Here is a 27,500-nt window from a genome sequence, read left to right as displayed (position 1 = left end):
TCTCCCTCTCTCCCTCTCTCTTCCCTTCTCTCCCTCTCTCCCCCTCTCTCTCTCCCTTCTCTCCCTCTCTTCCTCTCTCCCTTCTCCTCCACTCTCTCTATTCCTCTCATTTTCTCTATCCTGTCTCTCTCTCTATTCTTCTCTCACTCTTTCTCCCACTCGCTCTCCTTGTCTCTCTCTCCCTCCCTCTCTCTTCTTCTTTCCCTCTCTCTCCCTCTCCCCTCTCTCTCTATTTCTATCCCTCTCTACCTTCCTTTCTCTCTATCCCTCTCTTTCCTCTCCCTCGTTCTCTCTCTTGCTGTCTCACTCCCTCTCTCCCTCTCTCTCTCCCCCTCTTCCTCTCACACTGTCTCAATCCCTCTCTCCCTCTCGCTCTCTTCCCCCTCTCTCATCCTGTCTCCCTCTCTTGCTCTCTCTACCCCACTCTCTCCATTTCTCCCTCTCCCTCTCTCTATTCCTCTCTCTCTCCTCCTGTCTCCCTCTTTCTACCTCTCTCTCTCCCTCTCTCCTTTCTCTTCTACTATCTCTCTCTCTTTCAATCTCTCTTCACTCTCTCCTGCTCTCTCCCTCTCTTCCACTCTTTCTCTCTTCCTGTCTCCCTCTAGTCCTCTCTCCCTTACTCTTACTCTCCCTCTTTCTCTCTCTCTAGCACTTTCTTTCCCTCTCTCCTCTCTTCCTTTCTCTCTCTCTATTCCTCTCTTCCTCTTCTGCTCTCTACTCTCTCTCTCTATCCCACTCTCTTCTATTATGCTCTCTCTACTTCTCTCCCTCTCTCTCTCTACTTCTCTCTCACTCTCTCCCTCTCCTTTGTCTTTCTCCCTCTTGCTCTCTTCCTCTCCCTTTTCCTCTCTCCCTTTCTCTCCTCCTCCTGTCTCCCTCTCTCGCTCTCTCTCTACCTCTCTCTCACTCTCCCTTTATCTCTCCCTCCTCTGTCTCTCCCTCTCTCCCTCTTTCTCAATCTCTCCCCCTCTTTCTCTTCATCTCTCTCCCTCTCTCTTTGGCTCTTGCTCTCCCTCTCTCTCTTTCCACCCGCCCTCTTTGTCTTTCTCTCTCTCTCTCTCTCTCCCTCTCTCCCCCCCTCCTCTCCCTCCCTCTCTCTCACCACTAGCACTCTCTCTCCTTCTCTCTTCTAGTCTCTCTCTCCCTCTCTCTTTCCCTCTTGCTCTCCCTCTCTTCTTCCTCCTCCTCTCTCTATTCCTTTTTCTCTTCTCTCTCTCTCCCTCCCTCCCTCTATTCTTCCCTCTCTCCCTCTTTCTATCCTTCTCACTTTCTCCCTCGCTCTCTCCCTCCCTCTCTCTCTTCTATCCCGCTCTCCCTCCCTCTTCCTCCCTCTCTCCATCTGTCCCTCTCTCCCTCGCTGTCTTCTGCTCTCTCTACTCCTCTCTCTCCCTCTCTCTTTTCCTCTCTCTCTCTCTTCTTGTCTCTCTCTCTCCCTCCCTCCTCTCTATGCCAGTGAGGGGGAGGAAGGGGCTGAGGGGGAGGATCCTGGCCTAGAACCCCCCAGTGAGGGGGAGGACGGGGCTGAGGGGGAAGAGGAGCCACAGCCTAGAACCCCCCAGTGAGGGGGAGGATGGGGCTGAGGGGGAGGAGCCGCAGCCTAGAACCCCCCAGTGAGGGGGAGGATGGGGCTGAGGGGGGAGGAGCCTAGACCCCCCCAGTGGAGGATGGGGCTGAGGGGGGAGGAGTGACAGCCTAGAACCCCCCAGTGAGGGGGAGGATGGGGCTGAGGGGGAGGAGGAGCCTCGACCCCCCCAGTGAAGGGGAGGATGGGGCTGAGGGGGAGGAGTGACAGCCTCAGAACCCCCCAGTGAGGGGGAGGATGGGGCTGAGGGGGAGGAGCCACAGCCTAGAACCCCTCAGGGAGGGGGAGGACAGGGCTGACGGGGGAGGAGTGACAGCCTAGAACCCCCAGTGAGGGGAGGACGGGGCTCAGGGGGAGGAGCCACAGCCTAGAACCCCCCAGTGAGGGGAGGACGGGGCTGAGGGGGAGGAGCCACAGCCTAGATTCCCCAGTGAGGGGAGGACGGGGCTGAGGGGGGAGGAGTTACAGCCTAGAACCCCCCAGTGAGGGAAGGATGGGGCTGAGGGGGAGGGAGGAGCCCAGCCTAGAACCCCCCAGTGAGGGGGAGGATGGGGCTGAGGGGGAGGAGCGTAGACCCCCCCAGTGAAGGGGAGGACGGGGCTGAGGGGGAGGAGCCCCAGCCTAGAACCCCCCAGTGAGGGGGAGGACGGGGCTGAGGGGGAGGAGCCACAGCCTAGATTCCCCAGTGAGGGGAGGACGGGGCTGAGGGGGAGGAGTTACAGCCTAGAACCCCCCAGTGAGGGGAAGGATGGGGCTGAGGGGGAGGAGGAGCCCAGCCTAGAACCCCCCAGTGAGGGGGAGGATGGGGCTGAGGGGGAGGAGCGTGGACCCCCCAGTGAAGGGGAGGACGGGGCTGAGGGGGGAGGAGTGACAGCTTAGAACCCCCATTGAGCGGGAGGATGGGGCTGAGGGGGAGAAGTAGCCCTGCCCAGAACCCCCCAGTGAGAGGGAGGACGGGCCTCAGGGGGGAGGAGGAGTTACAGCCTAGAACCCCCCAGTGAGGGAGAGGATGGGGCTGAGGGGGAGGAGGAGCCACAACCTAGAACACCCCAGTGAGAGGGAGGACAGGCCTCAGGGGGAGGAGGAGTTACAGCCTAGAACCCCCCAGTGAGGGGCAGGACGGGGCTGAGGGGGAGGAGGAGCCACAGCCTAGAACCCCCCAGTGAGGGGGAGGATGGGGCTGGTGGAGGAGCCACAGCCTAGAACCCCCAGTGGGGGAGGACGGGGCTGAGGGGGAGGAGGAGCCCAGCCTAGAATCCCCCCACCCCCCGGACGCCCCAGGAACGAGCCCCGGGGTACGAACCGAGAACCCAACACTTTAATGGACGGCGGCGGGCGGAGGCCGAGGCCCCGTGTCCCCCCCGCCCCCTGCCCGCCCCCTCCGCCCGGCACTTGCTCGCTCGCTCGCTCTGGGGAGGGCGGGGTTCGGGGAGGGAGGGCGGGGCCCAGTGCCCCCCTCTCCCTCCCTCCCTCCCTCTCTATCTCTCTCTGCCCCCCTGTCCACGAGGGAGGCATCGCGTGGGGGGCATCACGGGGACCCCGGGGGGAGGGGGCGCGTGTCCGTCATCCGGGTCCCCCGGGTTCCGGCCCCCCGGCTTCCGGTCCCCCCGGCTTCCGGCCCCCCGGCTTCCGGTCCCCCCGGCCTCCGGTCCCCCCAGCTTCCGGCCCCCCGGCTTCCGGCCCCCCGGGTCACTGCCCGCTGAGGAAGGCCAGGTGCCCCTTGGTGCATCGGTTGGCGTAGTGACCCTTCTCGCCGCACTGCGGGCCGGGGGGAGGGGGAGGGGGCAAAAGGGGGGTGGGGGGGACACGGGGGCAGAGGGAGGGGACACGGGGGCAGAGGGAGGGGGACACAGGGGCAGAGGGAGGGGGACGGGGCAGAGGGAGGGGGACACAGGGGCAGAGGGAGGGGGACGGGGGCAGAGGGAGGGGGACGGGGGCAGAGGGAGGGGGACGGGGCAGAGGGAGGGGGACGGGGGCAGAGGGAGGGGACACGGGGACAGAGGGAGGGGACACGGGGACAGAGGGGAGGGGACACGGGGGCAGAGGGGAGGGGACACGGGGGCAGAGGGAGGGGACACGGGGACAGAGGGAGGGGACACGGGGGCAGAGGGAGGGGACACGGGGGCAGAGGGAGGGAGGACGGGGCAGAGGGAGGGGACACGGGGGCAGAGGGAGGGGACACGGGGGCAGAGGGAGGGGACACGGGGGCAGAGGGGAGGGGGACACGGGGGCAGAGGGAGGGGACACGGGGACAGAGGGAGGGGACACGGGGGCAGAGGGAGGGGGACACGGGGGCAGAGGGAGGGGACACGGGGGCAGAGGGAGGGGATGCGGGGGCAGAGGGAGGGGGATGGGGGCAGAGCGAGGGGGACACGGGCAGAGGGAGGGGGACGGGGGCAGAGCGAGGGGGACGGGGGCAGAGGAAGGGGGACGAAGGCAGAGGGAGGGGGATGGGGGCAGAGGGAAGGGGGACAGGGGCAGAGGGAGGGGGACGAAGGCAGAGGGAGGGAGGACGGAGGCAGAGGGGGGGATGGGGCAGAGGGGGCGGGGACAGGGGCAGAGAGAAGAGAGAGGCTCAGCATGCCAGTCCCCGCCCCCTGTCCCCGCCCCGAGCCCTGTCCCCGCCCCTGAGCCCTGGCCCCGCCTCTGTCCCCGCCCCCTGCAGCCCTGTCCCCTCCCCCTGCAGCCTTGTCCCCGCCCCTACAGCCGTGTACCCGCCCCCTGAAGGCCTTTCCCCGCCCCCTGCAGCCTTGTCCCCGCCCCCTGCAGCCCTGTCCCCGCCCCTGCAGCCCTGTCCCCGCTCCTACATCCTGTCTCTGCCCCCTGTAGGCCTGTCCCCGCCCCTGCAGCCCTGTCCCCGCCCCCTGAGCCCTGTCCCCGCCCCTGCAGTCCTGTCCCCGCCCCTGCAGCCCTGTCACCGCCCCCTGAGTCCTGTCCCCGCCCCTGGCCTGTCCCCGCCCCCGGCCCCGCCCTCACCTTGTAGCACGTGACCTGCTCGAGCGGCCGCGGCCCCCGGTTGCCCGCGCTGCTGCTCTGGCTCTGCATCACCCCGATCACCTGCGGCGCCCGCTGGGGGACACGGTCAGCGGGGGACGGGGGACACGGTCAGCGGGGGACACGGTCAGCCGTGGACAGGGGGGACACGGTCAGCGGGGGCACAGGGGGACACGGTCAGCGGGGGACACGGTCAGCGGGGGACACGGTCAGCGGGGGACAGGGGGGACACGGTCAGCGGGGGACAGGGGGACACGGTCAGCGGGGGACAGGGGGACACGGTCAGCGGGGGACACGGTCGAGCGGGGGACAGGGGGGACACGGTCAGCGGGGGACAGGGGGACACGGTCAGCGGGGGACACGGTCAGCGGGGGACAGGGGGGACACGGTCAGCGGGGGACAGGGGGCACAGGGGGACACGGTCAGCGGGGGACACGGTCAGCGGGGGACAGGGGGACATGGTCAGCGGGGGACAGGGGGGACACGGTCAGCGGGGGGACACGGTCAGCGGGGGACAGGGGGGACACGGTCAGCGGGGTCGGGGGGACACGGTCAGCGGGGGACACGGTCAGCGGGGGACAGGGGGGACACGGTCAGCGGGGGGACAGGGGGGACACGGTCAGCGGGGGACACGGTCATCGGGGGGGACAGGGGGGACACGGTCAGCGGGGGACGGGGGGACACGGTCAGCGGGGGACAGGGGGGACACGGTCAGCGGGGGACAGGGGGAGGAGGGAACCCCGTCAGGAGGGAAGGGAAGAGGGGGAACAAGAGGGGGAGGGGTCCTGGGGGAGGGATGCTAAGGCCGAGGGGTGCCCAGTGCCAGGGTGAGGGGTGAGGGGGACCCGGAGGAGGGGCGCCCGGGTCACGGGGGGCCCTGGGAGGGGGCGGGGTGTCCGCCTTTCCCCCCCGCCCCCGCGGTGCCCTCCCCTCCCCTCCCTCCCCTGCCCTCCCCTCCCCTACCTTGGTGGGCGGCTGCGTCTGCTGCGGGAGGGGGGCTGCTCCGTGGTCCCCATGGGCAGCTCAAACCGCGGGCTGGCGGGGGGAGGGGGGAGGGCGTGAGGGGGGAGGGGGGAGGGCGTGAGGGGGGAGGGGGGAGGGCGTGAGGGGGGGAGGGCGCGAGGGGGGAGGGGGGAGGGCGTGAGGGGGAGGGAAGAGGGCTCGAGGGGGGGAGGACGCGAGGGGGGGAGGGTGTGAGGGGGAGGGTGTGAGGGGGAGGGCGTGAGGGGGGAGGGCGTGAGGGGGAGGGCGTGAGGGGGGCGGCGGGGGCCTGCGAGGACCCTCCCCGCCACGCCAGGGGGACCAGGGGGCACCGGGATGGGGGGGGACCCGGGGAGGGGGCAGTGGGGAGGCCCCGTGTGGAGATGGGGGGCGCGTGGGGCCCCTCTCCTCCCCCCAGGCCTCCTCCCCGCCCCCCTCCCCGCCCCCTCCCCCACACTCACTGCATGAACTTGCACGAGGGGCCCTCGGGGCAGAAGCCCACCAGGTAGTTGACGCAGATGACCCTCCGCGTGTGCCGGTGGCGACACAGGGGCCCTGCGGGGTGGGGGGGCGGGGGGACGGGGGTCAGGGCCGGGGTCCCCCCTCTCCCCCGGTGCCCCCTTCCCCTCCCTCCCTCCCTCCCTCTCCCCCCAGCGGGCACCCACCGTGCTTGCAGGTCCTTGATCTTGGACTCGGGGTCCCCATCCCCTCTCCCCCTCCCCCGGGGTCCCCCCACTCCCCTTTTCCCGGGGTCCCCCTCTCTCCCTCCTCCCCGAGATCCCCCCTCTCTCCCTCTCCCCCGGGGTCCCCCTCTCTCCCCTCTCCCCCGGGGGTCCCCCTCTCTCCCTCGTCCCCCGGGGTGCCCCCTCTCTCTCCCTCTCCCCCCGGGGTTCCCCCCTCTCTCTCCCCCTCCCTCTCGGGGTCCCCCCTCTCTCCCTCTCCCCCGGGGTCCCCCCTCTCTCTCCCTCCCCCTGGGTTCCCCTGTCCCCCCTCTGCCCTCCCCACCCCTCGCGGGCACCCACCATGCTTTCAGGTCCTTGATCTTGGACTCCAAGGTCCCCGTCCCCTCCCCCGGGATCCCCCTCTCTCCCTCTCCCCTGGGGTCCCCCCTCTCTCCCCCTCCCCCAGGGTCCCCCTCTCTCCCTCCCCCCTGGGTCCCCCCCTCTCTCCCCCTCCCCCGGGGTCCCCCTCTCTCCCTCTCCCCCGGGGTCCCCCCTCTCTCTCCCTCCCCCAGGGTCCCCCTCTCTCCCTCTCCCCCGGGGTCCCCCTCTCTCTCTCCCCCTCCCCCCGGGGTTCCCCTTCTCTCCCTCTCCCCAGGGGTCCCCCCTTATCTCCCCCTCCCCCTGGGGTGCCCCCTTCCCCCTCCCCCCAGTGTCCCTTTGTCCCCCTCCCCGGGTCCCCCCCTCTCTCCCCCCTCCCCCCGGGGTCCCCCTCTCTCTCTCTCCCCCCCCCGGGCACCCACCGTGCTTGCAGAAGCCGCGGTCGTACCAGGGACAGTCCTTGATCTTGGACTCGGGGTCCCCCTGTCCCCCTCCCCCGGGTTCCCCCCTCTCTCCCCCTCCCCCCGGGGTCCCCCTCTCTCTCCCCCCCCGGGCACCCACCGTGCTTGCAGAAGCCGCGGTCGTACCAGGGACAGTCCTTGATCTTGGACTCGGGGTCCCCCGGTCCCCCTCCCCCGGGGTCCCCCCTCCCCCTCCCCCGGGGTCCCCCCTCTCTCTCCCCCTCGGGCACCCACCGTGCTTGCAGAAGCCGCGGTCGTACCAGGGACAGTCCTTGATCTTGGACTCGGGGTCCCCCGGTCCCCCTCCCCCCGGGGTCCCCCTCTCTCTCCCCCCGGGGTCCCCCTCTCTCTCTCCCCCCCGGGCACCCACCGTGCTTGCAGAAGCCGCGGTCGTACCAGGGACAGTCCTTGATCTTGGACTCGGGGTCCCCCGGTCCCCCTCCCCCCGGGTCCCCCCTTTCTCTCTCTCTCCCCCTGGGGTCCCCCCCTCTCTCTCTCCCCCCGGGCACCCACCGTGCTTGCAGAAGCCGCGGTCGTACCAGGGACAGTCCTTGATCTTGGACTCGGGGTCCCCCTGTCCCCCTCCCCCGGGGTCCCCCCTCTCTCCCCCTCCCCCGGGTTCCCCCCTCTCTCCCCCTCCCCCCGGGGGTCCCCCTCTCTCTCCCCCCCCCGGGCACCCACCGTGCTTGCAGAAGCCGCGGTCGTACCAGGGACAGTCCTTGATCTTGGACTCGGGGTCCCCCGGTCCCCCTCCCCCCGGGGTCCCCCCTCCCCCTCCCCCGGGGTCCCCCCCTCTCTCTCCCCCCTCGGGCACCCACCGTGCTTGCAGAAGCCGCGGTCGTACCAGGGACAGTCCTTGATCTTGGACTCGGGGTCCCCCGGTCCCCCTCCCCCCGGGGTCCCCCCTTTCTCTCTCTCTCCCCCCTGGGGTCCCCCCTCTCTCTCTCCCCCCCGGGCACCCACCGTGCTTGCAGAAGCCGCGGTCGTACCAGGGACAGTCCTTGATCTTGGACTCGGGGTCCCCCTGTCCCCCTCCCCCGGGGTCCCCCTCCCCTCCCCCCGGGGTCCCCCCTCTCTCTCTCCCCCCGGGCACCCACCGTGCTTGCAGAAGCCGCGGTCGTACCAGGGACAGTCCTTGATCTTGGACTCGGGGTCGATGTGCAGGAACGGACACTCCTTGTTGCTGCACTCGCCTGCGGGGGGACACGGGGGGGAGGACGGTGAGGGGGGATGGCGAGGGGGGAGGACGGTGAGGGGGGACATCGGGGGGACGGCAAGGGGGGAGGACGGCGAGGGGGGAGGACGGCGAGGAGGGACACGGCGGAGACCGTGAGTGGGGACACGGTGGGGGATGAGGGAGGACACGGGGGGGGGGTGGACGGCAAAGGGGGACACGGGGTGAGGACGGTGAGGGGGGACACGGGGGAGACGGCGAGCGGGGACACGGGGGGAGGACGGTGAGGGGGGACGGCGAGGGGGGACACGGCGGGGGACGGCGAGGGGGGACACGGCAGGGCACGGTGAGGGGTAGGACGGCGAGGGGGGACACGGAGGGGGACGATGAGGGGGGACACGGCGGGGGACGGCGAGGGGGGGACACAGCAGGGCACGGTGAGGGAAGGGTGGCGAGGGGGAACACGGCGGGGGGACGGAGAGGAGGGACGGTGAGGGGAGGACGGCGAGGGGGAACACAGCGGGGGACGGTGAGGGGAGGGCGGCGAGGGGAGACACGGGGGGACGGCGAGGGGGAACACAGCGGGGGACGGTGAGGGGAGGGCGGCGAGGGGGAACACGGCGGGGGACGGAGAGGAGGGACGGTGAGGGGAGGACGGCGGTGAGGGGAGGACGGCGAGGGGAACACAGCGGGGGACGGTGAGGGCAGAGCGGCGAGGGGAGACACGGGGGGGACGGCGAGGGGGAACACAGCGGGGGACGGTGAGGGGAGGGTGGCGAGGGGGGACACAGCGGGGGACGGCGAGGGGGGAACACAGCGGGGGACGGTGAGGGGAGGGTGGCGAGGGGGGACACAGCGGGGGACGGTGAGGGGAGGGTGGCGAGGGGGGACACAGCGGGGGGATGGCGAGGGACAAGGGGAGGAGGACAGGGTGGGGAGGTGAGGGGACGGCGAGGGAGGGGACAGTGGGGGGACACGGTGGGGAGGGCGGTGGAGGATGGGGACGGTGTGGGGAGGACAGTGTGAAGGGGACGATGAGGGGGGACTGTGGGGTGGGGTGGTGTGGGGAGGGAGGACGATGTGAGGAGGACGGGGCTGGGCCCCTCTCCCCCCCAGCCCCCTCTCCCCCCCGGCTCCCCCTCCCCCCCGCCCCAGGCCCCCAGGAACCTTCCAGGGCCAGAACCTGCTCCCCACATCCTGAGCGCGCGCCCGCCTCCCCCCAGCTCCCCCTTCTCTCCTTCCCTCTCTCCCTCCCCTCCATCTCTCCCTCCTCCATCTCCCCCTCCATCTCTCCCCCATCTCTCCCCTCAGTCTCCCCCTCCATCTCTCCCCCATCTCTCCCCTCCATCTCTCCCCCATCTTCCCCCTCCATCTCTCCCTCATCTCTCCCCTCTGTCCCTCCCCCCAGTCTCTCCCTTCCGTCTCTCTCTCTCTCCCTCCATCTCTCCCCATCTCTCCCTCCCTCGCCTCCATCTCCTCCCCCCCCCCCCCCCCCCGTCTCTCCCATCTCTCCATCTCTCCCTCCCTCCCTCCCTCCATCTCTCCCCTCAGTCTCCCCCTCCATCTCTCCCTCCCTCCCTCCATCTCTCCCCTCCATCTCCCCCTCCATCTCTCCCCTCCGTCTCCCCCTCCCTATCCCCCCTCCATCTCTCCCCTCCCTATCCCCCCCGTGATTCCCCCATGAGTGTGGTCCTCCCGTGTCAGCAGCCGAGAGGCTTGCGCAAAGATGCTTCCGGGGGGAGGTGGGCCACCCCGACCCCTAGCAGAGAAGGGGGCGCCCCGGGACGGACCCCGCCCCCGTGCCCCCGCCTGGCACGGCCTCCCCGGTGCCCCCTGTGCCCCAGCCTGGCCTAGCACGGCCTCCCCGGCGCCCCCGAGCCCCCGCCTGGCCTCCCCGGTGCCCCCCGAGCCCCCGCCTGGCCTCCCCGGCGCCCCCCGAGCCCCCGCCTGGCCTCCCCGGCGCCCCCCGAGCCCCCGCCTGGCCTCCCCGGCGCCCCCGGGCCCCGCCTGGCCTCCCCGGTGCCCCCCGAGCCCCTGCCAGCCTGGCACGGCCTCCCCGGTGCCCCCGAGCCCCCGCCTGGCCTCCCCGGCGCCCCCGGGCCCCCGCCTGGCCTCCCCGGTGCCCCCGAGCCCCTGCCAGCCTGGCATGGCCTCCCCGGCGCCCCCGAGCCCCCGCCTGGCCTCCCCGGTGCCCCCCGAGCCCCCGCCTGGCCTCCCCGGCGCCCCCGAGCCCCCGCCTGGCCTCCCCGGCGCCCCCGAGCCCCCGCCCTGGCCTGGCACGGCCTCCCCGGCGCCCCCAGCCTGGCACGGCCTCCCCGGCGCCCCCCAGCCTGGCACGGCCTCCCCGGCGCCCCCGAGCCCCCGCCTGGCCTGGCACGGCCTCCCCGGCGCCCCCGAGCCCCCGCCTGGCCTGGCACGGCCTCCCCGGCGCCCCCCGAGCCCCCGCCTGGCCTGGCACGGCCTCCCCGGCGCCCCCCGAGCCCCCGCCTGGCCTGGCACGGCCTCCCCGGCGCCCCCGAGCCCCCGCCTGGCCTCCCCGGCGCCCCCCGAGCCCCCGCCCTGGCCTCCCCGGCGCCCCCGAGCCCCCGCCTGGCCTCCCCGGCGCCCCCCGAGCCCCCGCCTGGCCTCCCCGGCGCCCCCCGAGCCCCCGCCTGGCCTCCCCGGCGCCCCCGAGCCCCCGCCTGGCCTCCCCGGCGCCCCCGGCCCCTCACCGAACTTGGAGTAGAAGTAGCACTCGGGCATCTTGGTCATGTCGTACTCGTGCAGGAACTCGCACTGGTCGCCCTTCTTGCACAGGCCGCGCAGCCAGTGCTTGCAAACCACCGTCTTCTCCCCGCTGATGTGGCGGAACGGGCACATGCCCCCTGCGGGGGAGCGGGGGAGGAGGGAGGGGAGGACGGGGGGGGAGACGGAGGGGAGGAGACGGGGGGAGAGGACGGGGGAGGGAGGGGAGAGGACGGAGGGGAGGAGGGAGGGAGGGGGATGGAGGGGAGGAGGGAGGGGGGAGGAGGGGAGGGGGGAGAGGGCGGAGGGGGAGGAGGGAGGGGAGGACGGGGGGGGAGACGGAGGGGAGAGGACGGGGGAGGGAGGGGGAGAGGATGGAGGGGGAGACGGGGGGAGCGGGGGAGGAGGGAGGGGGAGAGGACGGAGGGGGAGGATGGAGGGGGAAGGAGGGAGGGAGGAGGAGGGGGAGAGGGCGGAGGGGGAGACGGAGGGGGAGGAGGGAGGGGAGGATGGAGGGGGAGGGGGAGAGGGCGGAGGGGGAGACGGAGGGGGAGGGTGGACGGGAGAGGACAGAGGTGGGAGGACGGAGGGGGAGAGGGTGGAGGGGAGAGGACAGAGGGGGAGGACGGAGGGGAAGAGGGGGGAGGGGGGAGGGGGAGAGGGTGGAGGGGAGAGGACGGAGGGGGAGGACGGAGGGGAAGAGGGGGGAGGGGGGAGGGGAGAGGGTGGAGGGGAGAGGACGGAGGGGGAGGGCAGACGGGGGAGGACGGAGGGGGAGGGCGGACGGGGGAGGACGGAGGGGAGGCCGCGGGGTCAGGGGGGCGAAGGGGGGGGCACGGGGTCAGGGATCCAGGGAGAGAGAGAGAGCTTTTAAGGCCACGTCCCCCGGCTGGAGGAGAGAGAGAGAGAGAGAGCTTTTAAGGCCACGTCCCCCGGCTGGGGGGGAGAGAGAGCTCTTAAGGCCACGTCCCTCGGCTTGGGGGGAGAGAGAGCTCTTAAGGCCACGTCCCTCGGCTGGGGGGGAGAGAGAGCTCTTAAGGCCACGTCCCTCGGCTGGGGGGAGAGAGCTCTTAAGGCCACGTCCCTCGGCTGGGGGGAAGAGAGAGCTCTTAAGGCCACGTCCCTCGGCTTGGGGGGAGAGAGCTCTTAAGGCCACGTCCCCCGGCTGGGGGGAGAGAGCTCTTAAGGCCATGTCCCCCGGCTGGGGGGAGGAGAGAGCTTTTAAGGCCACGTCCCCCGGCTGGAGGGAGAGAGAGAGAGAGAGCTTTTAAGGCCACGTCCCCCGGCTGGGGGGGGAGAGAGAGAGAGAGCTCTTAAGGCCATGTCCCCCGGCTGGGGACTGGGGGTGGGAGAGAGCTTTTAAGGCCACGTCCCCCGGCTGGGGGGAGGGAGAGCTCTTAAGGCCACGTCCCCCGGCTGGAGGAGGGGAGAGAGAGCTCTTAAGGCCACGTCCCCTGGCTGGGGGGGAGAGAGAGAGCTTTTAAGGCCATGTCCCCCGGCTGGGGGGAAAGAGAGCTCTTAAGGCCACGTCCCCCGGCTGGGGGGAGGGAGAGCTCTTAAGGCCACGTCCCCGGCTGGGGGGAGAGAGCTCTTAAGGCCACGTCCCCCGGCTGGAGGGGGGAGAGAGCTTTTAAGGCCACGTCCCCCGGCTGGGGGGGAGAGAGCTCTTAAGGCCACGTCCCCCGGCTGGGGGGAGAGAGCTCTTAAGGCCACGTCCCCCGGCTGGGGGGGAGAGAGCTCTTAAGGCCACGTCCCCCGGCTGGGGGGAGAGAGCTCTTAAGGCCACGTCCCCCGGCTGGGGGGGAGAGAGCTCTTAAGGCCACGTCCCCCGGCTGGGGGAGAGAGCTCTTAAGGCCACGTCCCCCGGCTTGGGGGGGAGAGAGAGCTCTTAAGGCCACGTCCCCCGGCTGGGGGGAGAGAGAGCTCTTAAGGCCACGTCCCCCCGGCTGGGGGGGAGAGAGCTCTTAAGGCCACGTCCCCCGGCTGGGGGGAGAGAGCTCTTAAGGCCACGTCCCCCGGCTGGGGGGAGAGAGCTCTTAAGGCCACGTCCCCCGGCTGGGGGAGGAGGGGGAGAGAGAGCTCTTAAGGCCACGTCCCCCGGCTGGGGGGAGAGAGCTTTTAAGGCCACGTCCCCTGACTTCGGGGAGGAGGGGGAGAGAGAGCTTTAAGGCCACGTCCCCCGGCTGGGGGGGAGAGAGAGCTCTTAAGGCCACGTCCCCCGGCTGGGGGGGAGAGAGCTCTTAAGGCCACGTCCCCCGGCTGGGGGGAGAGAGCTCTTAAGGCCACGTCCCCCGGCTGGGGGAGGAGGGGAGAGAGAGCTCTTAAGGCCACGTCCCCCGGCTGGGGGGGGAGAGAGCTTTTAAGGCCACGTCCCCTGACTTCGGGGAGGAGGGGGAGAGAGAGCTTTTAAGGCCACGTCCCCCGGCTGGGGGGGAGAGAGAGCTCTTAAGGCCACGTCCCCCCGGCTGGGGGGAGAGAGAGCTCTTAAGGCCACGTCCCCCGGCTGGGGGGAGAGGGGGGTGGGGTCCGGGAATCGGCTTGGGGGGGACGGGACGGGGGAGGGGCCCGGGAATCGCCTCACCTTTGCCGCAGGCGGCTTTCAGGAAGAACTCGCACACCGCGGCCCCGGACTCTGGAGGAGGAAGAGATACACGCGCGTGCTCGGTATACGCACGCATTTACGCGAAGGTGACACGCTACGTGGCGGAAACACCTTTACGTGTCTGCGTGGCGTGCGGCGGACATGATAACACCACACAGCCCGGGCTAGCCTGGTCTACACAGGGAGCTCTGGGCCGGCGAGGGCCCGTCTGAGTCAAACCCGTGACCCACGCGTGACCCACGTGGCGTGTTCGTGTGTGTGGACGGTCTCCCGGGGACTGAGCAGAGGTGGCCTCCGAGGCTAGCCCAGTGGGGGGGAGAGAGAGAGAGAGAGAGAGAGGGGGGAAGGGAGGGAGAGGGAGAGGGAGAGCCCGGAGCCTTGGAAGTGGGGGGACACCCCGAAAGGGAGGCTGGGGCGCCCAGAGACACGGAAGTTGGGGTGCACCCCGAAAGGGAACGCCCAGACACGCGGAAGTGGGGGGACGCCCCAAAGAGAAACACAGGGACGCGGAAGTGGGGGGACACCCCGAAAGGAAGCAGCCGGAGACGTGGAGGTGGAGGAGACACCCCCCAAAGGGAGGGACCAGAGATTTGGAAGTGGGGGGGACACCAAAAGGGAGCACCCAGGGGTGGGGAAGTGAGGGGACACCCCAAAGGGGGCGCCCAGAGGTGTGGGAGTGAGGACACCCCAAAAGGAGCGACCAGAGACGTGGAAGTGGGGGGACACCCCGAAAGGGAGCACGCAGAGACTCGGGGGTTGGGGTACACCCCGAAAGGGAGCACGCAGAGACGTGGAATTTGAGGGACACCCCAAAAAGTGACCAGAGACATGAAATTTGGGGGACACCCCGAAGGGAGCACCCCGAGACGTGGAAGTGGGAGGAGACCCCGGAAAAAAGCGACCATAGACTCGGAAGTGGGGGGACACCCCGAAAGAGAGCACACAGAGACGTGGGAGTGGAAGGACACCCTAAAGGGAGCACGCAGACACTAGGAATTGGGGGGACACCCCAAAAGGGAGAGACCAGAGACGTGGAAGTGGGGGGACACCCCAAAGGGAGCACCCAGAGATGTGGAATTGATGGGGACACCCCGAAAGGGAGAGACCAGAGATGGGGAATTGATGGGGACACCCCGAAAGGGAGAGACCAGAGATGGGGAAGTGGGGGGACACCCTGAAAGGGAGCGCCTAGAGATGGGAAGTCGGGGACACCCCGACGAAAAGGAGCAACAGACTTGGAAGTGGGAGGACACCGCACAGGGAGCGCCCAGAGACTTGGGAGTTGGGGTACACCCTGGACAGCCCAAAAGAGAGCACCCAGAGACATGGAGGTGAGGCGACACCCCAAAAGGGAACATTCAGAGACTTGGGAGTTGGGGTACACCCAAAGGGAGCACCCAGAGAGTTGGAAGTGGGGGGACACCCAAAGAGGCAGGCAGAGATGTGGAAGTGGGGGACACCCCAAAAGGGAGCACCCAGAGATGTGGAAGTGGTGGGATGCCCCAAAAGGGAGCACCCAGAGATGTGGGAGTTGGGGACACCCCAAAAGAAAGCACCCAGAGATGTGGAAGTGGGGGACACCCCAAAAGGGAGCACCCAGAGATGTGGAAGTGGTGGGATGCCCCAAAAGGGAGCACCCAGAGATGTGGAAGTGGTGGGATGCCCCAAAAGGGAGCACCCAGAGATGTGGAAGTGGGAAAGACACCCCCAAAAAGAAACACACAAAGACATGGAAGAGGGGGACGCCACAAAGGGAGCACCCAGAGATGTGGAAGTGGGAGAGACACCCCAAAAAAGAGCACCCAGAGATGTGGAGGTGGGAGAGACACCCCAAAAAGGAACACGCAGAGACGTGGAAGAGGGGGATGCCCCAAATGGGAGCACCCAGAGATATGGAAGTGGGAGAGACACCCCGAAAAGGAACACGCAGAGATATAGAAAAGGGGGACGCCCCAAAAAGAAGCACACAGAGACATGGAATTGAGGGGGACACCCCGAAAGAGAGCGACTGGAGGTTTGGGGACCCCCTCGCTACCCTCCCCGCCCCCCATGCGACCTAGGGGACCGCCCATTCCGCCACCCCCTCCTGGTCCTCCCCCTTGGAGACCTCTCCCTGTCCTGCCCTGCTCACTGTCGCCCCTCCCCTCCCCCACGCACTCCCCCACCCTCGCTGTCTATCCCCTGCCCTCTCCCCCCTCTCACAGTCCCTCCCCTCCCCCCACCACTCCCCCCTCACTGTCCCCACCCCTCTCTGTCCCTCCCCTCCCCCACCACTCCCCCCTCTCACTGTCCCCTCCCCTTTCATCCCCTCACTGTCCCTCCACCTCTCACTTTCCCTCCCCTCTCACTGTCGCCCTCCCCCTCTACCCTCCCCCTGCCACCACTCCCTCTCACTGTCCCTCCCCCTCCCCTCCCTCCCCACTCCCCCCTTTCTTCTCTCTCCGTCCTCCTCCTCCCTCCACTCCCCTCCCACCTCTCACTGACCCTCCCCCTCTCTCCCCCACACTCCTCCTCCCCTCCCTTTCTCCACTCCCCCTCTTCCTTCCCCTCCCCATGCCCCGCCCTCTCTCACTGTTCCTCCCCCTTTCCCCTCTCCTCCCATACTCCCACCCCCTCCTCCCCTCCCGCCTTCCCTCTCTCACTGTCCCCCTCCACCCGCCTCCCCCCACCCACTCTCTTCCTCCCCTCCCCCTCTCACTGTCCATCCCCCTTTCCCCTCCCCTTCCTCCCTCTCTACCCCCACCCTCCCTCCCCCTCCCTCACTGTCCCCCTCCCCCTGCTCTCTTCCTCCCCCCTACCCCTCTCCCCCTTTCCCCTCCTGTAACCCCCTCCCCCCACCCTTCCTCCCCCCGCTCTCACTGTCCCCCTCCCCCTTCGCCCCTCTCTCTCCCCCTCTCCCTCCCTCCCCACTTCCCACCTCTCTCCCCCCCACTCTCTCTCCCCTCTCCCTCTCCCACCCCCTTCATCCCCCCCTCCCCCTCTCCCCAGCTCTCTCCTCCCCACCCTTTGCACTGTCCCCCTCCTCTCTCCCCCCTCTCCCCTCCCCCGCTCTCTCTCCCTCCCCCCGCTATCTCCTCCCCTCCCCCTCCCCATCTCTCCCCTCCCCATCTCTCCCCTCCCCCTCTCTCTCCCCCCTCCCCCCACTCCCACTCTCTCCCCTCCCCCCTCCCCCCGGCCCCCCCCCGCGCGCACTGTCCATGCCGGGGAAGGGCAGCGGCTGCGCCCCGAGCTGCTGCTCCACCGCCACCTCCAGGTCGAACTTGATGTGGTCGACGCTGGCGATGATCTCCTGCATGATGGCGGCCGCCGGGGGGTCCGGCCCCCGGATCCCGACTCTGCGCCCCCCGACACCCGCCCCGGCGCCCCCCGACTCCCCACAGCCCGGCGCCGTCGCCGCCGGTTCGCGGGCGCCGCGCGGGGGCTGAGGCCGAAGGGACTTCCGGTCGGGGAACTGCGCCTGCGCGGCGGAGTACGCGGGCTTCCGGTCGGGAGACTGCGCCTGCGCGGCGGAGGACGCGGGCTTCCGGTCGGGGGAGTGCGCCTGCGCGGCGGAGGACGCGGGCTTCCGGTCGGGGGACTGCGCCTGCGCGGCGGAGTACGCGGGCTTCCGGTCCGAGGATTGCGCTTGCGCGGCGGAGAAGAGGAGCTCCAGGTTTAGGGACTGCGCCTGCTCGGCGGAGGACGCGGGCTTCCGGTCCGGGGACTGCGCCTGCGCCTGGAATAGAGGGACTTGGTCGGTGGAGTGCGCATGGGCGGAGAGGACTTCCGGTCTGGAGAGACTAAGGGGCTTCCGGTCCGGGGACTGCGCCTGCGCGGGAGCCAAAGGGGCTTTCGGTCGGGGGGAAGGCGCCTGCGCGGAGCAGAGGCCGCGGCGAACACCGGGAGCGGGACTGCGAGAGAGCTTCCGGTCGCGGAGTTCCGCGGCGGACTGCGCGGCGGAGGCGCGGGGCTTCCGGTCAGGAGGCCGAGGGGCAGTGCGCCTGCGCGGGGGAATGCGCCTGCGCTGGTGCTTCCGGGCTGGAGAGTCTCGGGCGAGTGCGCCTGCGCGTGGAGGCCGACGGACTTCCGGTCGGAGGCGGCCACAAAGGAGTGCGCCTGCGCGAGGGAGCGCGCGGGCTCTTTCCGTTTCCGGTCGGTTGAGGCCGCGGGGATTGCGCCTGCGCGCAAAGCGTCGCGGCGGATTGCGCCTGCGCGGGCGAGGCACGGGGCTTCCGGTGTGGCAGTCCGCGGGTGAGTGCGCCTGCGCGCGCGGAGGCGCGGGCGAATGCGCCTGCGCGGGGCCTTCCGGCTTTGAAGCCGCGGCGCGAACGCGCCTGCGCGGAGCTCCCGCCTCGGCCGCGGCGGCGCCAGCGCGCAGGCGCGGGCGCTCCGGGCTCCTGCAGGCGCCGGGATGCATCTCCTGCGCCTCCGCCGCCTGCTCCCGGCCCTCCCGCGCCTCCGCCCGCTCGCCCGCCCCGGAGGCAGGGGGATGGCGGCCGGGCCGGGCCCCCCGCGCCGCGCCCCCGCGGCCCCCGGGGGGAGGGGGCAGGAGGAGGACGGGGAGGACGGAGAGGACGAGGCCTTCGGCGCCCTCGGGGCCCGCTTCTCCGCGCGGAGGCTCTTCCGCAAGGCGACGCCCGCGCTGCACGACCTGCGCCTGCGCGATCGGGGCCTCGGGCGGGAGGACGAGGATGAGGACCAGGCGGGACCCGAACCCGCGGCCCCGTGGGGACGTCGCAACACGCCCTACTGGTACTTCTTGCGGTGCAAGCGCCTCATCCAGGAGGGGAAGGTCCGCGGGGCTCGGGGGGGGGGCGAGGAGGGGGTGGGGGAACCCTCTCTCTCCCGCCTCCTGTCCCCTCTCCTGTCCCCTCTCCCCCTTTTGTCCCCCTCCCCCTCCCTGTCCCTGTCTCCTCCAACCCCCCTCCTCTACCCTTCCTGTCCCCCCTCTTGTCCCCTTCTCCCCCCTCCTGTCACCCTCCTGTCCCCCCTCTTGTCCTCTTTCTCCCCCCTCCTGTCCCCCCTCTTGTTCTCTTCTCCCCCCTCCTGTCCCCCTTTTCCTCCCTCCTGTTTCCCTCTCCCCCTTCTGTTCTCCTCTCCCTCCTCGTCCCCCTCCTGTCCTCCCTCCTGTCCCCCTCTCCCCTCCTCCTCTCTCCCCCTCCCTGTTCCCTTCTGTCCCCCCTTCGCCCCCTCCCATCTCCCACTGTCCCCCAGCGCCCTCTCCCGTCCCCCCCACTGTCCCCCTGTCCCCAGCCCCCTCCTGCCCCCCCAGCGTCCCCTTCATCCCCCCACTGTCCCCCAGCGCCCTCTCCCGTCCCCCCCACTGTCCCCCTCCTGCCCCCCAGCATCCCCTCATCCCCCCACTGTCCCCCAGCGCCCTCTCCCGTCCCCCCACTGTCCCCCTCCTGCTCCCCAGCATCCCCTCATCCCCCCACTGTCCTCCAGCGCCCTCCCGTCCCTCCACTGTCCCCCTCCTGCTCCCCAGCATCCCCTCATCCCCCCACTGTCCTCCAGCGCCCTCCCGTCCCTCCACTGTCCCCCTGTCCCCCAGCCCCCTCCCGCCCCCCCAGCGTCCCCTCCATCCCCCCACTGTCCCCCAGCGCCCTCTCCCGTCACCCCACTGTCCCCCAGCGCCCCCTCCTGTCCCCTCCATCCCCCCAGCGCCTCCTCCCGTCCCCTCCATCCCCCCAGCGCCCCCTCCTGTCCCCTCCATCCCCCTCCTGCCCCCCGGCGCCCCTTCTGTCCTCTCCATCTCCCCAGCACCCTCTCACGTCCCCTCATTGTCCCTTCAGCCCCCTCCCGCCCTCTCCATCCCCCCCAGCGCCCCCTCCTGTCCCCTCCGTCCCCCCAGCACCCCCCTCCTGTCCCCTCCGTCCCCCCAGCGCCCCCTCCTGTCCCCTCCGTCCCCCCAGCGCCCCCTCCTGTCCCCTCCGTCCCCCCAGCGCCCCCTCCTGTCCCCTCCGTCCCCCCAGCGCCCCCTCCCGTCCCCTCCGTCCCCCCAGCGCCCCCTCCCGTCCCCTCCGTCCCCCCAGCGCCCCCTCCCCGTCCCCTCCGTCCCCCCAGCGCCCCCTCCCGTCCCCTCCGTCCCCCCAGCGCCCCCTCCTGTCCCCTCCATTCCCCCAGCGCCCCCTCCTGTCCCCTCCGTCCCCCCAGCGCCCCCTCCTGTCCCCTCCATTCCCCCAGCACTCCATCCCCCTCCCTCCTCCATCCTCCCAGCGCCCCCTCCTGTCCCCTCCATCCCCCAGCGCCCCCTCCTGTCCCCTCCATCCACCCAGCGCCCCTTCCATCCCCCAGCGCCCCTTCCTGCCTTTTCCGTCCCCCCAGCGCCCCCTCCTGCCCCCTCTGTCCCCCCAGCGCCCCCTCCCACCTCCTCCATCACCCCAGCTCCCCCTCCACCCCCTAGCGCCCCTCCTGTCACCCCTCTCGTCCTCCTGTCCCCACTGTCCCCCCAGCGCCACCCCCCAGCGCCTCCTCCTGCCCCCCAGCGCCCCCTCCTGCCCCCTTCGTCACCCCAGCGCCCCCTCCTGCCCCCTCCGTACCCCCAGCGCCCCCTCCTGCCCCCCAGCGCTCCCTCCCCGCCCCCTCCCCGTCTTCCCAGCGCCTCCTCCTGCCCCCTCCGTCCACCCTCCTGCCCCCTCCGTCCACCCTCCTGCCCCCTCCATCCCCCCAGTGCCCCCTCCATCCCCCTCCTGCCCCCCAGGGCCCCCTCCCCGCCCCCTCCGTCCCCCCTCCCGCCTCCTCCCGTCCCCCCAGCGCCCCCTCCCGCCCCCTCCGTCCCCCCTCCTGCCCCCTCCATCCCCCCAGCGCCCCCTCCTGCCCCCTCCATCCCCCCAGCATCCCCTCGCCCCTGTCGCCGCAGCTGCCCGAGGCGCTGGAGCTGTTTGAGGGGCAGATGCTGGGGGCCGAGCGCCTGCGGCCGGAGCCCTACAACTACTCGGTGCTCATCGGGGGCCTCGGCCGCGCCGGACAGCTGAAGAAGGCCTTCCGGCTCTTCAACGACGTGAGTGGGGGCCGTCGTCGCCGGGGGTCTGGGGGACCCTCAGCCGGGGAGTCTGGGGGATCCTCAGCCGGGGGATCTGGGGATCCTCACCCGGGGGATCTGGGGGATCCTCAGCCGGGGATCTGGGGGATCATCATCCAGGGGATCTGGGGATCATCATCCGGGGGATCCTCAGCCGGGGATCTGGGGGATCATCATCCAGGGGATCTGGGGATCATCATCCGGGGGATCATCATCCAGGGGATCTGGGGGATCATCATCCGGGGGATCATCATCCGGGGGATCCTCATTGGGGGATCTGGGGGATCCTCATTCGGGGTATCTGGGGATCCTCATCTGGGGGATCATCATCCGGGGGATCTGGAGATCCTCATCCCAGGGATCTGGGGATCCTCATCCGGGGGATCTGGGGGATCATCATCCGGGGGATCTGGGGATCCTCATCCGGGGGATCTGGGGGATCATCATCCAGGGGATCTGGGGATCCTCATCCGGGGGATCATCATCCGGGGGATCTGGGGATTATCAACCGGGGGATCTGGGGGACCCTCAGCCGGGGGATCATCAGCCGGGTGATCTGGGGGATCCTCACCCGGGGATCCTCATCCGGAGGATCTAGGGGATCCTCACCCGGGGGATCTGGTGATCCTGATCCGGTGGATTTGGGGATCCTGATCCGGGGGATCTGGGGGATCCTCATCCAGGAGATCTGGGGGATCATCACCCAGGGAATCTGGGGGATCCTCATCTGGGCGGAACCATTATGTCAGGGGATCATCATCCGGGGGAGCCATTATCTTGAAGGATCAACTTCCAGGGGGAACCGTTATCTCGGGGAACCATCTTCCGGGGGAAGCATTTTCGGGAGGACCGTCACCCGGAAGCGCCGGGCTGCCGCCGACCTCTGACCCCCGGTGTCCCCCCTCTCCCTTCCCCCCCTGCAGATGAAGAAGCGCGGGCTGGAGCCGACGGACGCCACCTACACGGGCCTCTTCAACGCCTGCGCGGAGTGTCCGCACGCGGACGCGGGGCTGCGGGCGGCCGAGGCGCTGCGGCGGCAGCTGCGGGGCCGCGGGCTTGAACCCCGGACCTTCCACGCGCTGCTCAAGGCTGCGGCGCGCACGTCAGGGCTCCCGCTCTGCCTGGACGTGCTCAAGGTGGGTGGGCGGGGCCGGGGCAGCGTGCCACGCCCCCAACGCCCGGCCCAGCCAGTCAGGGACGAGCCGGGGACCCCGGGCCACGCCCCCACAGCCAGGCCACGCCCCCAGCACTCCAGGGTTGCTCCGCCCACAGGGCGTGGCCGCCACGTTAATGGCCGATCTGAGAGCTGGTGGTGGCTCCGCCCACAGTGGGCGTAACCTCCACCTACAGCCATGGCCTCTCAAAGTACAGGCAGGGCTCCGCCCACAGTGGGCGGGGTCTGTCTCTAATAACAATGGCTACTTATAGGGCCAGGCATTGCTCCGCCCACTATGGGCGTGGCTTCTGCAATAGCAATGGCTGCTTAGAGGGCCACTATGGCTCCGCCCACAGAGGCGTGGCCTACCCATCAAAATGGCCACTCGCAGCCTCAGGACCACAGTCCAGGAACTACTCCGCCCACACGGGGCGTGGCCTCCACCCCCAGCAATGGCCGCTCACAGCCCAGACGGCTCCGCCCGCTGTGGGCGTGGCTCCCCAAGCTTTCCGCGGCCCTGGCGGGCGCCGCTGCCGCGAGTTCAAGGCCGGCCCGGGCCTCACCGCGAGTTCTGATCCAGCCCGTCCCACCCCCGCAGGAGATGGTGCAGCAGGGCCACTCGGTCACGGAGGAGACGTTCTGCCTCCTGTTCATGGGCTGCCTGCGCGACCGGGAGGCCGGCTTCCGGCGGGCCCTGCAGGTCGGTGCCGTCGGGGGTGGGGTGGGGGGCGGGGTGTGTCCTCCCCCTCCTCCTCCCCGCCGTCGGGGTCCCCAGCTTCGTCATCCCCCGCCGTCGGGGTCCGCAGCTCCCTGCTCCCTCCTCCTCCCCGCCATCGTGGTCCCCAGCTCTCCGTCCTCCCCCTGCAGCTCTGGCGCCACATGCTGGGCCTCGTGGCTGGCGCCCAGCCTCCACGGCTACAACCTGCTGCTCACGGCGGCGCGGGACTGCGGCCTGGGCGACCCCGGCGTGACCCCCGGCGTCCTCGCCCCCGACGGGACCCTAGACGGGACCCCCGACGGCGGCCGCCCGCGCCCACGCTTCCCACGCCCCGGCGGGACCCGAACCCGCGGCGCCAGGCCCTGGGGCTGGGTGGAGGCGCTGGAGAGGGAGCTGCTGGGGGACCCTCGACGTGACCCCTGACGTGACCCCCCCTGACGTGCTCTGGGCGGCGGCCAGGGCCCCCGTCGGCCCCCTCGACGTGACCCCCGACGTCTCCCCCGCTCTGACCCCCGACGTGACCCCAATTGTCCCTCTTGACGTGACCCCCGACCTCACCCCTCGCGTCCCCCCTGACGTGGCCCCCCCCGTCCCCCTTGACGTGACCCCCGACGTGACCCCCTCCAACCCTCTCGACGTGACCTCGTGTGTGACCCCCTGACGTGACCCCAATTGTCCCTCTTGACGTGATCCCCGACCCTCACCCCTCCCGTCGTCCCCCCGCTGTGACCCCCCGCCGTGGCCCCTCCCGTCCCCCCCCGACGTGGCCCCCTCGCCCGCACCCCGGCCGAGCGCCTGGCGCTGCTGGGCGGCCCCGCGGGGGTGCTGGGGGCGCTGGCCCGGGCGGGCTGCGGCCCGACGTGCGGACGCTGACGCTGCTGGCCGAGCTGTGCGAGCCCGGGTTCGAGCCCACGCTGCTGGGCCTGCTGGACGGCGCGGACGCCGACCTCGCCTTCTTCAACGCGCCGTGCGGAAGCGGGGCCGCCGCGGGGACCTGGACGGCGCCAGGGTGAGGCCCCGGGGCGGGGGGCGGCGCGGGGGACCCGCTCCGACCGCCCCCGGGGGCGCGCGGGCCCCGCATCCCCGACGGGGCGCGCTGGGGCGGCTGCAGGGAGCCAGAGGGAACCTGGGAGGGCCCCGCCCACGGCCTGGGCAGGCTCCGCCCGCCGGGGCGTGGCTTCGCCAGCCCCAGCCATTCAGAGCACCCGGGAGCTCAACCCTGAGACGGCCCCGCCCACAGCCAGGGATGGCTCCGCCTTCTGTGGGCGGGGCCTCCAGCCAGCCACCGCCATTTCCCCTTAGAGGGCAGGGATGGCTCCCCCACAGTCAAATCGTCCACTCAGGGCAGCGATAGCTCCGCCCTCTGTGGGCGTGGCCTGCACCCATAGCCATTCACCCTTAGAGGGCAGCAATGGCTCCGCCCTCTGTGGGTGTGGCTTCTACCCTCAGCAATGGCCGCTTAAAGGCCAGGGATGGCTACGCCCTTTGTGGGCGTGGCCTCCATGCACAGCCATTTTTTTTGTCCCTTAGAGGGCCGGGGTGGCTCCGCCCTCTATAGGCGGGGCCTGCATCCGCAGTAATGTCTGCTTAGTGGGCGGTGATGGCTCCGCCCACAGTGGGCGGGGCGCTCTCCCCGCCATTCCCGCTCAGCCCCGCAGCCGCGGGTTCGAGGCCAGCCCCGCGCCCGGCTGTGTCAGAGGCCCGCAGTCGCGAGTTCGAGGCCAGCCCTTGCCCCCTCGCTCCCCCCGCAGGCGCTGCTGCCCCTCCTGGCCCGGAAGGGCCTGACCCCGGACATGCGCACCTTCTGCGGCCTGGCGGCCGGATGCCGGAGGGCCCGGGACGGCCTGCAGCTGCTGGAGGACCTGCGGGTGCGGGGGAGGAGGGGGAGGAGGGAGGGAGAACGAGGAGGAGGGGGAGGAGGAGGAGAAGAAGGAGGAGGAGGAGAAAGAGGAGGAGAAGGATGACGGGGAGGAGGGGGAGAAGAAGGAGGAGAAGAAGAAGGAGGAGGAGAAAGAGGAGGAGAAGGATGACAGGAGGAGGAGGAGAAGGAGGAGGGGAGAAGGAGGAGGAGAGGGAGGATGAAGGAGGAGGAGGAGGAGAAGAAGGAGGAGGAGAAAGAGGAGGAGGAGAAGGATGACGGGAGAAGGAGGAGGGGGAGAAGGAGGAGGAGGGGGAGAAGGAGGAGGAGGGGAGAACGAGGAGGAGAGGAAGAACGAGGAGAAGGAGGAGGAGGAGAAGGAGGAGGAGAAGGAGGAGGAGGGAGGAGAAGGAGGAGAGGGGAGGAGGAGGTGGGACCCGAACCCGAGGAGGAGGAGGGGGGCCGGACCCGACCCCGGGGAGGAGGAGGGGAGGCGGGATCCGAACCCGGGGAGGAGGAGGGGAGGCGGGATCCCAACCTGGGGAGGAGGAGGGGAGGCGGGATCCAACCCCGGGGAGGAGGAGGGGGAGGCGGGACCCTGACCCCTGACCCCTGACCCCCGCAGCGGGCCGGGGTGACCCCCAGCGTCCACGTGTACAGCGCGCTGGTGCAGGCGGCCGTGCGCAGGCTGGACTACGCCTACCTCATCCGGGTCCTCCGCGACCTGCGGCGCGCGGGGGTCGCCGTCACCGAGGTGCTCGCTGCGCCAGCTGGAGCTCGGCGGCCCGCTACCCGCCCTCCTTCGACCGGGTAGGGGGGGCAGGGAGCACGGGGGGGAGGGAGAGCCGGGGGGGACAGGGAGCACGGGGGGGGGAGGGAGAGCCGGGGGAGGGGACAGGGAGCACCGGGGGGGACGGGGCTCGAACCCGCGGACTCGGGAGAGACACAGGACGCCGCCGGGGCCTCCTGGGTCCACGCTGCAGCCGCCGGCCCCCTCGTCCGCTCCCCAGTCCTCCCTCCCTCCCTCATCCCCTAGTCCACCTCCATCCTGGTCCCAACCCATCGGCCATCTTGTCCCCCTCCATCCTGTCTCCCAAACCCATCGGCCATCTTGTCCCCCTCCATCCTGTCTCCCACCCCATCTGCCATCTTGTCCCCCTCCATCCTGTCTCCCAACCCATTGTCCATCTTGTCCCCCTCCATCCTGTCTCCCAACCCATCGGCCATCTTGTCCACCTCCATCCTGGTCCTGGCCCCATCGGCCATCTTGTCCCCCTCCATCCTGGTCCTGGCCCCATCGGCCATCTTGTCCCCCTCCATCCTGTCTCCCAACCCATCGGCCATCTTGTCCCCCTCCATCCTGGTCCCGGCCCCATCGGCCATCTTGTCCCCCTCCATCCTGGTCCCGGCCCCATCGGCCATCTTGTCCCCCTCCATCCTGTCTCCCAACCCATCGGCCATCTTGTCCCCCCTCCCATCCCTGGTCCCGGCCCCATCGGCCATCTTGTCCCCCTCCATCCTGTCTCCCAACCCATCGGCCATCTTGTCCCCCTCCATCCTGGTCCTGGCCCCATCGGCCCATCTTGTCCCCCTCCATCCTGGTCCTGGCCCCATCGGCCATCTTGTCCCCCTCCATCCTGTCTCCCAACCCGTCGGCCATCTTGTCCCCCTCCCTCCCCTCTACCGGCCACTTCCGTCCATCTGGTCGACCTCCCCCTCCCATGCCAAGCCCCCCCCGCGCGGCCGTGGCCCTGGGGGGCGGAGGGGGGCTGGGGGGCGTGTCCGGTGCCCCCGCGCCCTCCCCTCACGCCCTCCTCCCCACGCCCTCCCCCCCCAGTACAGGGGGAAGAACACGCACCTGGAGAAGATCGACGGCTTCCGGGCCTACTACGGGCGGTGGCTGAGGGCGGTGCCCGCCCGGGAGACCGAGGGGCCCGGGGGGAGGGGGGCGGCGCGGCGGGGGGAGGGGGCGCCCCTAGACCGGCCCCGCGCCCGCCCCCGCGGCCAATAAAGCCCCGCGAGAGCCCCGCGCCCGGCTCCTGTCGGTTCCTGGGGGCCCCGGGGGGCGGGGGGTCACCCGGGCGCGTCCGTGGGCACCGAGGGTGGCACCGTCCCCCCGCCCCCCCCACTGCCAGCTCACTTCCACGTGGACACGGAGGTCATGATGGTCCCTGTCCCCTCACTGGGGGCCACGTGGGTCCATGGAAGTCTCTGTTCCCCTTACTAGGAGCCATGTGGACACTGAGGTCATGTCACAGAGGTCACGTCCCCTCACTGGGGGCCACGTGGACACTGAGGTCACGTCCCCTCACTGGGGGCCACGTGGACACTGAGGTCACGTCCCCTCACTGGGGGCCACGTGGGTCCATGGAAGTCTCTGTTCCCCTTACTAGGAGCCATGTGGACACTGAGGTCACGTCCCAGAGTTCACGTCCCTCTCACTGGGGGCCACGTGGACACTGAGGTCACGACATAAAGGTCACAACCCCTCACTAGGAACCACGTGGACACTGAGGTCACGTCACACAGGTCACGTCCCCTCACCAGAGGCCACGTGGACACTGAGATCATGAAAGTCCCTGTCCCCTCACTAGGGGCCACGTGGACACAGAGGTCACGACTTCTCACTGGGGGCCACGTGGACACTGAGGTCATCACCCAGAGGTCACGTCCCCTCACTGGGGACCACGTGGACACTGAGGTCATGACTGTCCCTGTCCTGTCACTAGGAGCCACGTGGACACTGAGGACATGAGCAGTCCTTGTTCCCCTTACTGGGGGCCACGTGGACACTAAGGTCACATCACAGAGGTCACGACTTCTCACTAGGGGCCACGTGGACACTGAGGTCATGACAGTTCCTGTCCCCTCTCTGGGGGCCACATGGACACAGGTCATGACGGTCCCTGTCCCCTCACTAGGGGCCACGTGGACACTGAGGTCATGTCTCAGAAGTCACATCCCCTCACCGGGGGCCACGTGGACACTGAGGTCACGACACACAGGTCACATCACCTCACTAGAGGCCACATGGACACTGAGGTCACGTCCACTCACCAGGGGCCACGTGGACACTGAGGTCATGTCACACAGGTCACGTCCCTTCACTAGGAGCCACGTGGACACAGGTCACGTCACAAATGTCACGTCGCCTCACTAGGAGCCACGTGGACACTAAGGTCACGTCCCCTCACTGGGGGCCACGTGGGT

At 70.4% G+C, this 27,500-nt stretch overlaps 2 protein-coding genes across 2 annotated transcripts; one reads left to right on the top strand and one right to left on the bottom strand.

Moving 5' to 3' along the window:
* Nucleotides 1-2,941: 2,941 nt before the first annotated feature.
* Nucleotides 2,942-16,987, bottom strand: Cpsf4 (cleavage and polyadenylation specific factor 4). Its single transcript, XM_060375840.1, is given in 10 exon segments — nt 2,942-3,221; nt 3,269-3,340; nt 4,559-4,651; nt 5,540-5,568; nt 5,571-5,611; nt 6,019-6,112; nt 8,156-8,251; nt 10,944-11,096; nt 13,538-13,588; nt 16,751-16,987. Coding segments are annotated over 9 exon segments (729 nt in total). The 5' UTR covers nt 16,854-16,987; the 3' UTR covers nt 2,942-3,221; nt 3,269-3,271.
* Nucleotides 16,855-26,334, top strand: Ptcd1 (pentatricopeptide repeat domain 1). Its single transcript, XM_060375851.1, is given in 16 exon segments — nt 16,855-16,957; nt 17,051-17,792; nt 17,855-18,329; nt 20,397-20,537; nt 21,482-21,694; nt 22,313-22,414; nt 22,582-22,605; nt 22,607-22,851; nt 22,892-23,069; nt 23,189-23,273; nt 23,276-23,395; nt 23,398-23,441; nt 24,184-24,300; nt 24,916-25,053; nt 25,056-25,100; nt 26,128-26,334. Coding segments are annotated over 16 exon segments (2,946 nt in total). The 3' UTR covers nt 26,302-26,334.
* The last annotated feature ends 1,166 nt before the right edge of the window (nt 26,335-27,500 follow it).

The sequence above is a fragment of the Meriones unguiculatus genome (assembly GCF_030254825.1).
Source record: "Meriones unguiculatus strain TT.TT164.6M chromosome 13 unlocalized genomic scaffold, Bangor_MerUng_6.1 Chr13_unordered_Contig_107, whole genome shotgun sequence".
Classification (NCBI taxonomy): Eukaryota; Metazoa; Chordata; class Mammalia; order Rodentia; family Muridae; genus Meriones; species Meriones unguiculatus.
This window is presented reverse-complemented; position numbering and strand designations above follow the sequence as displayed.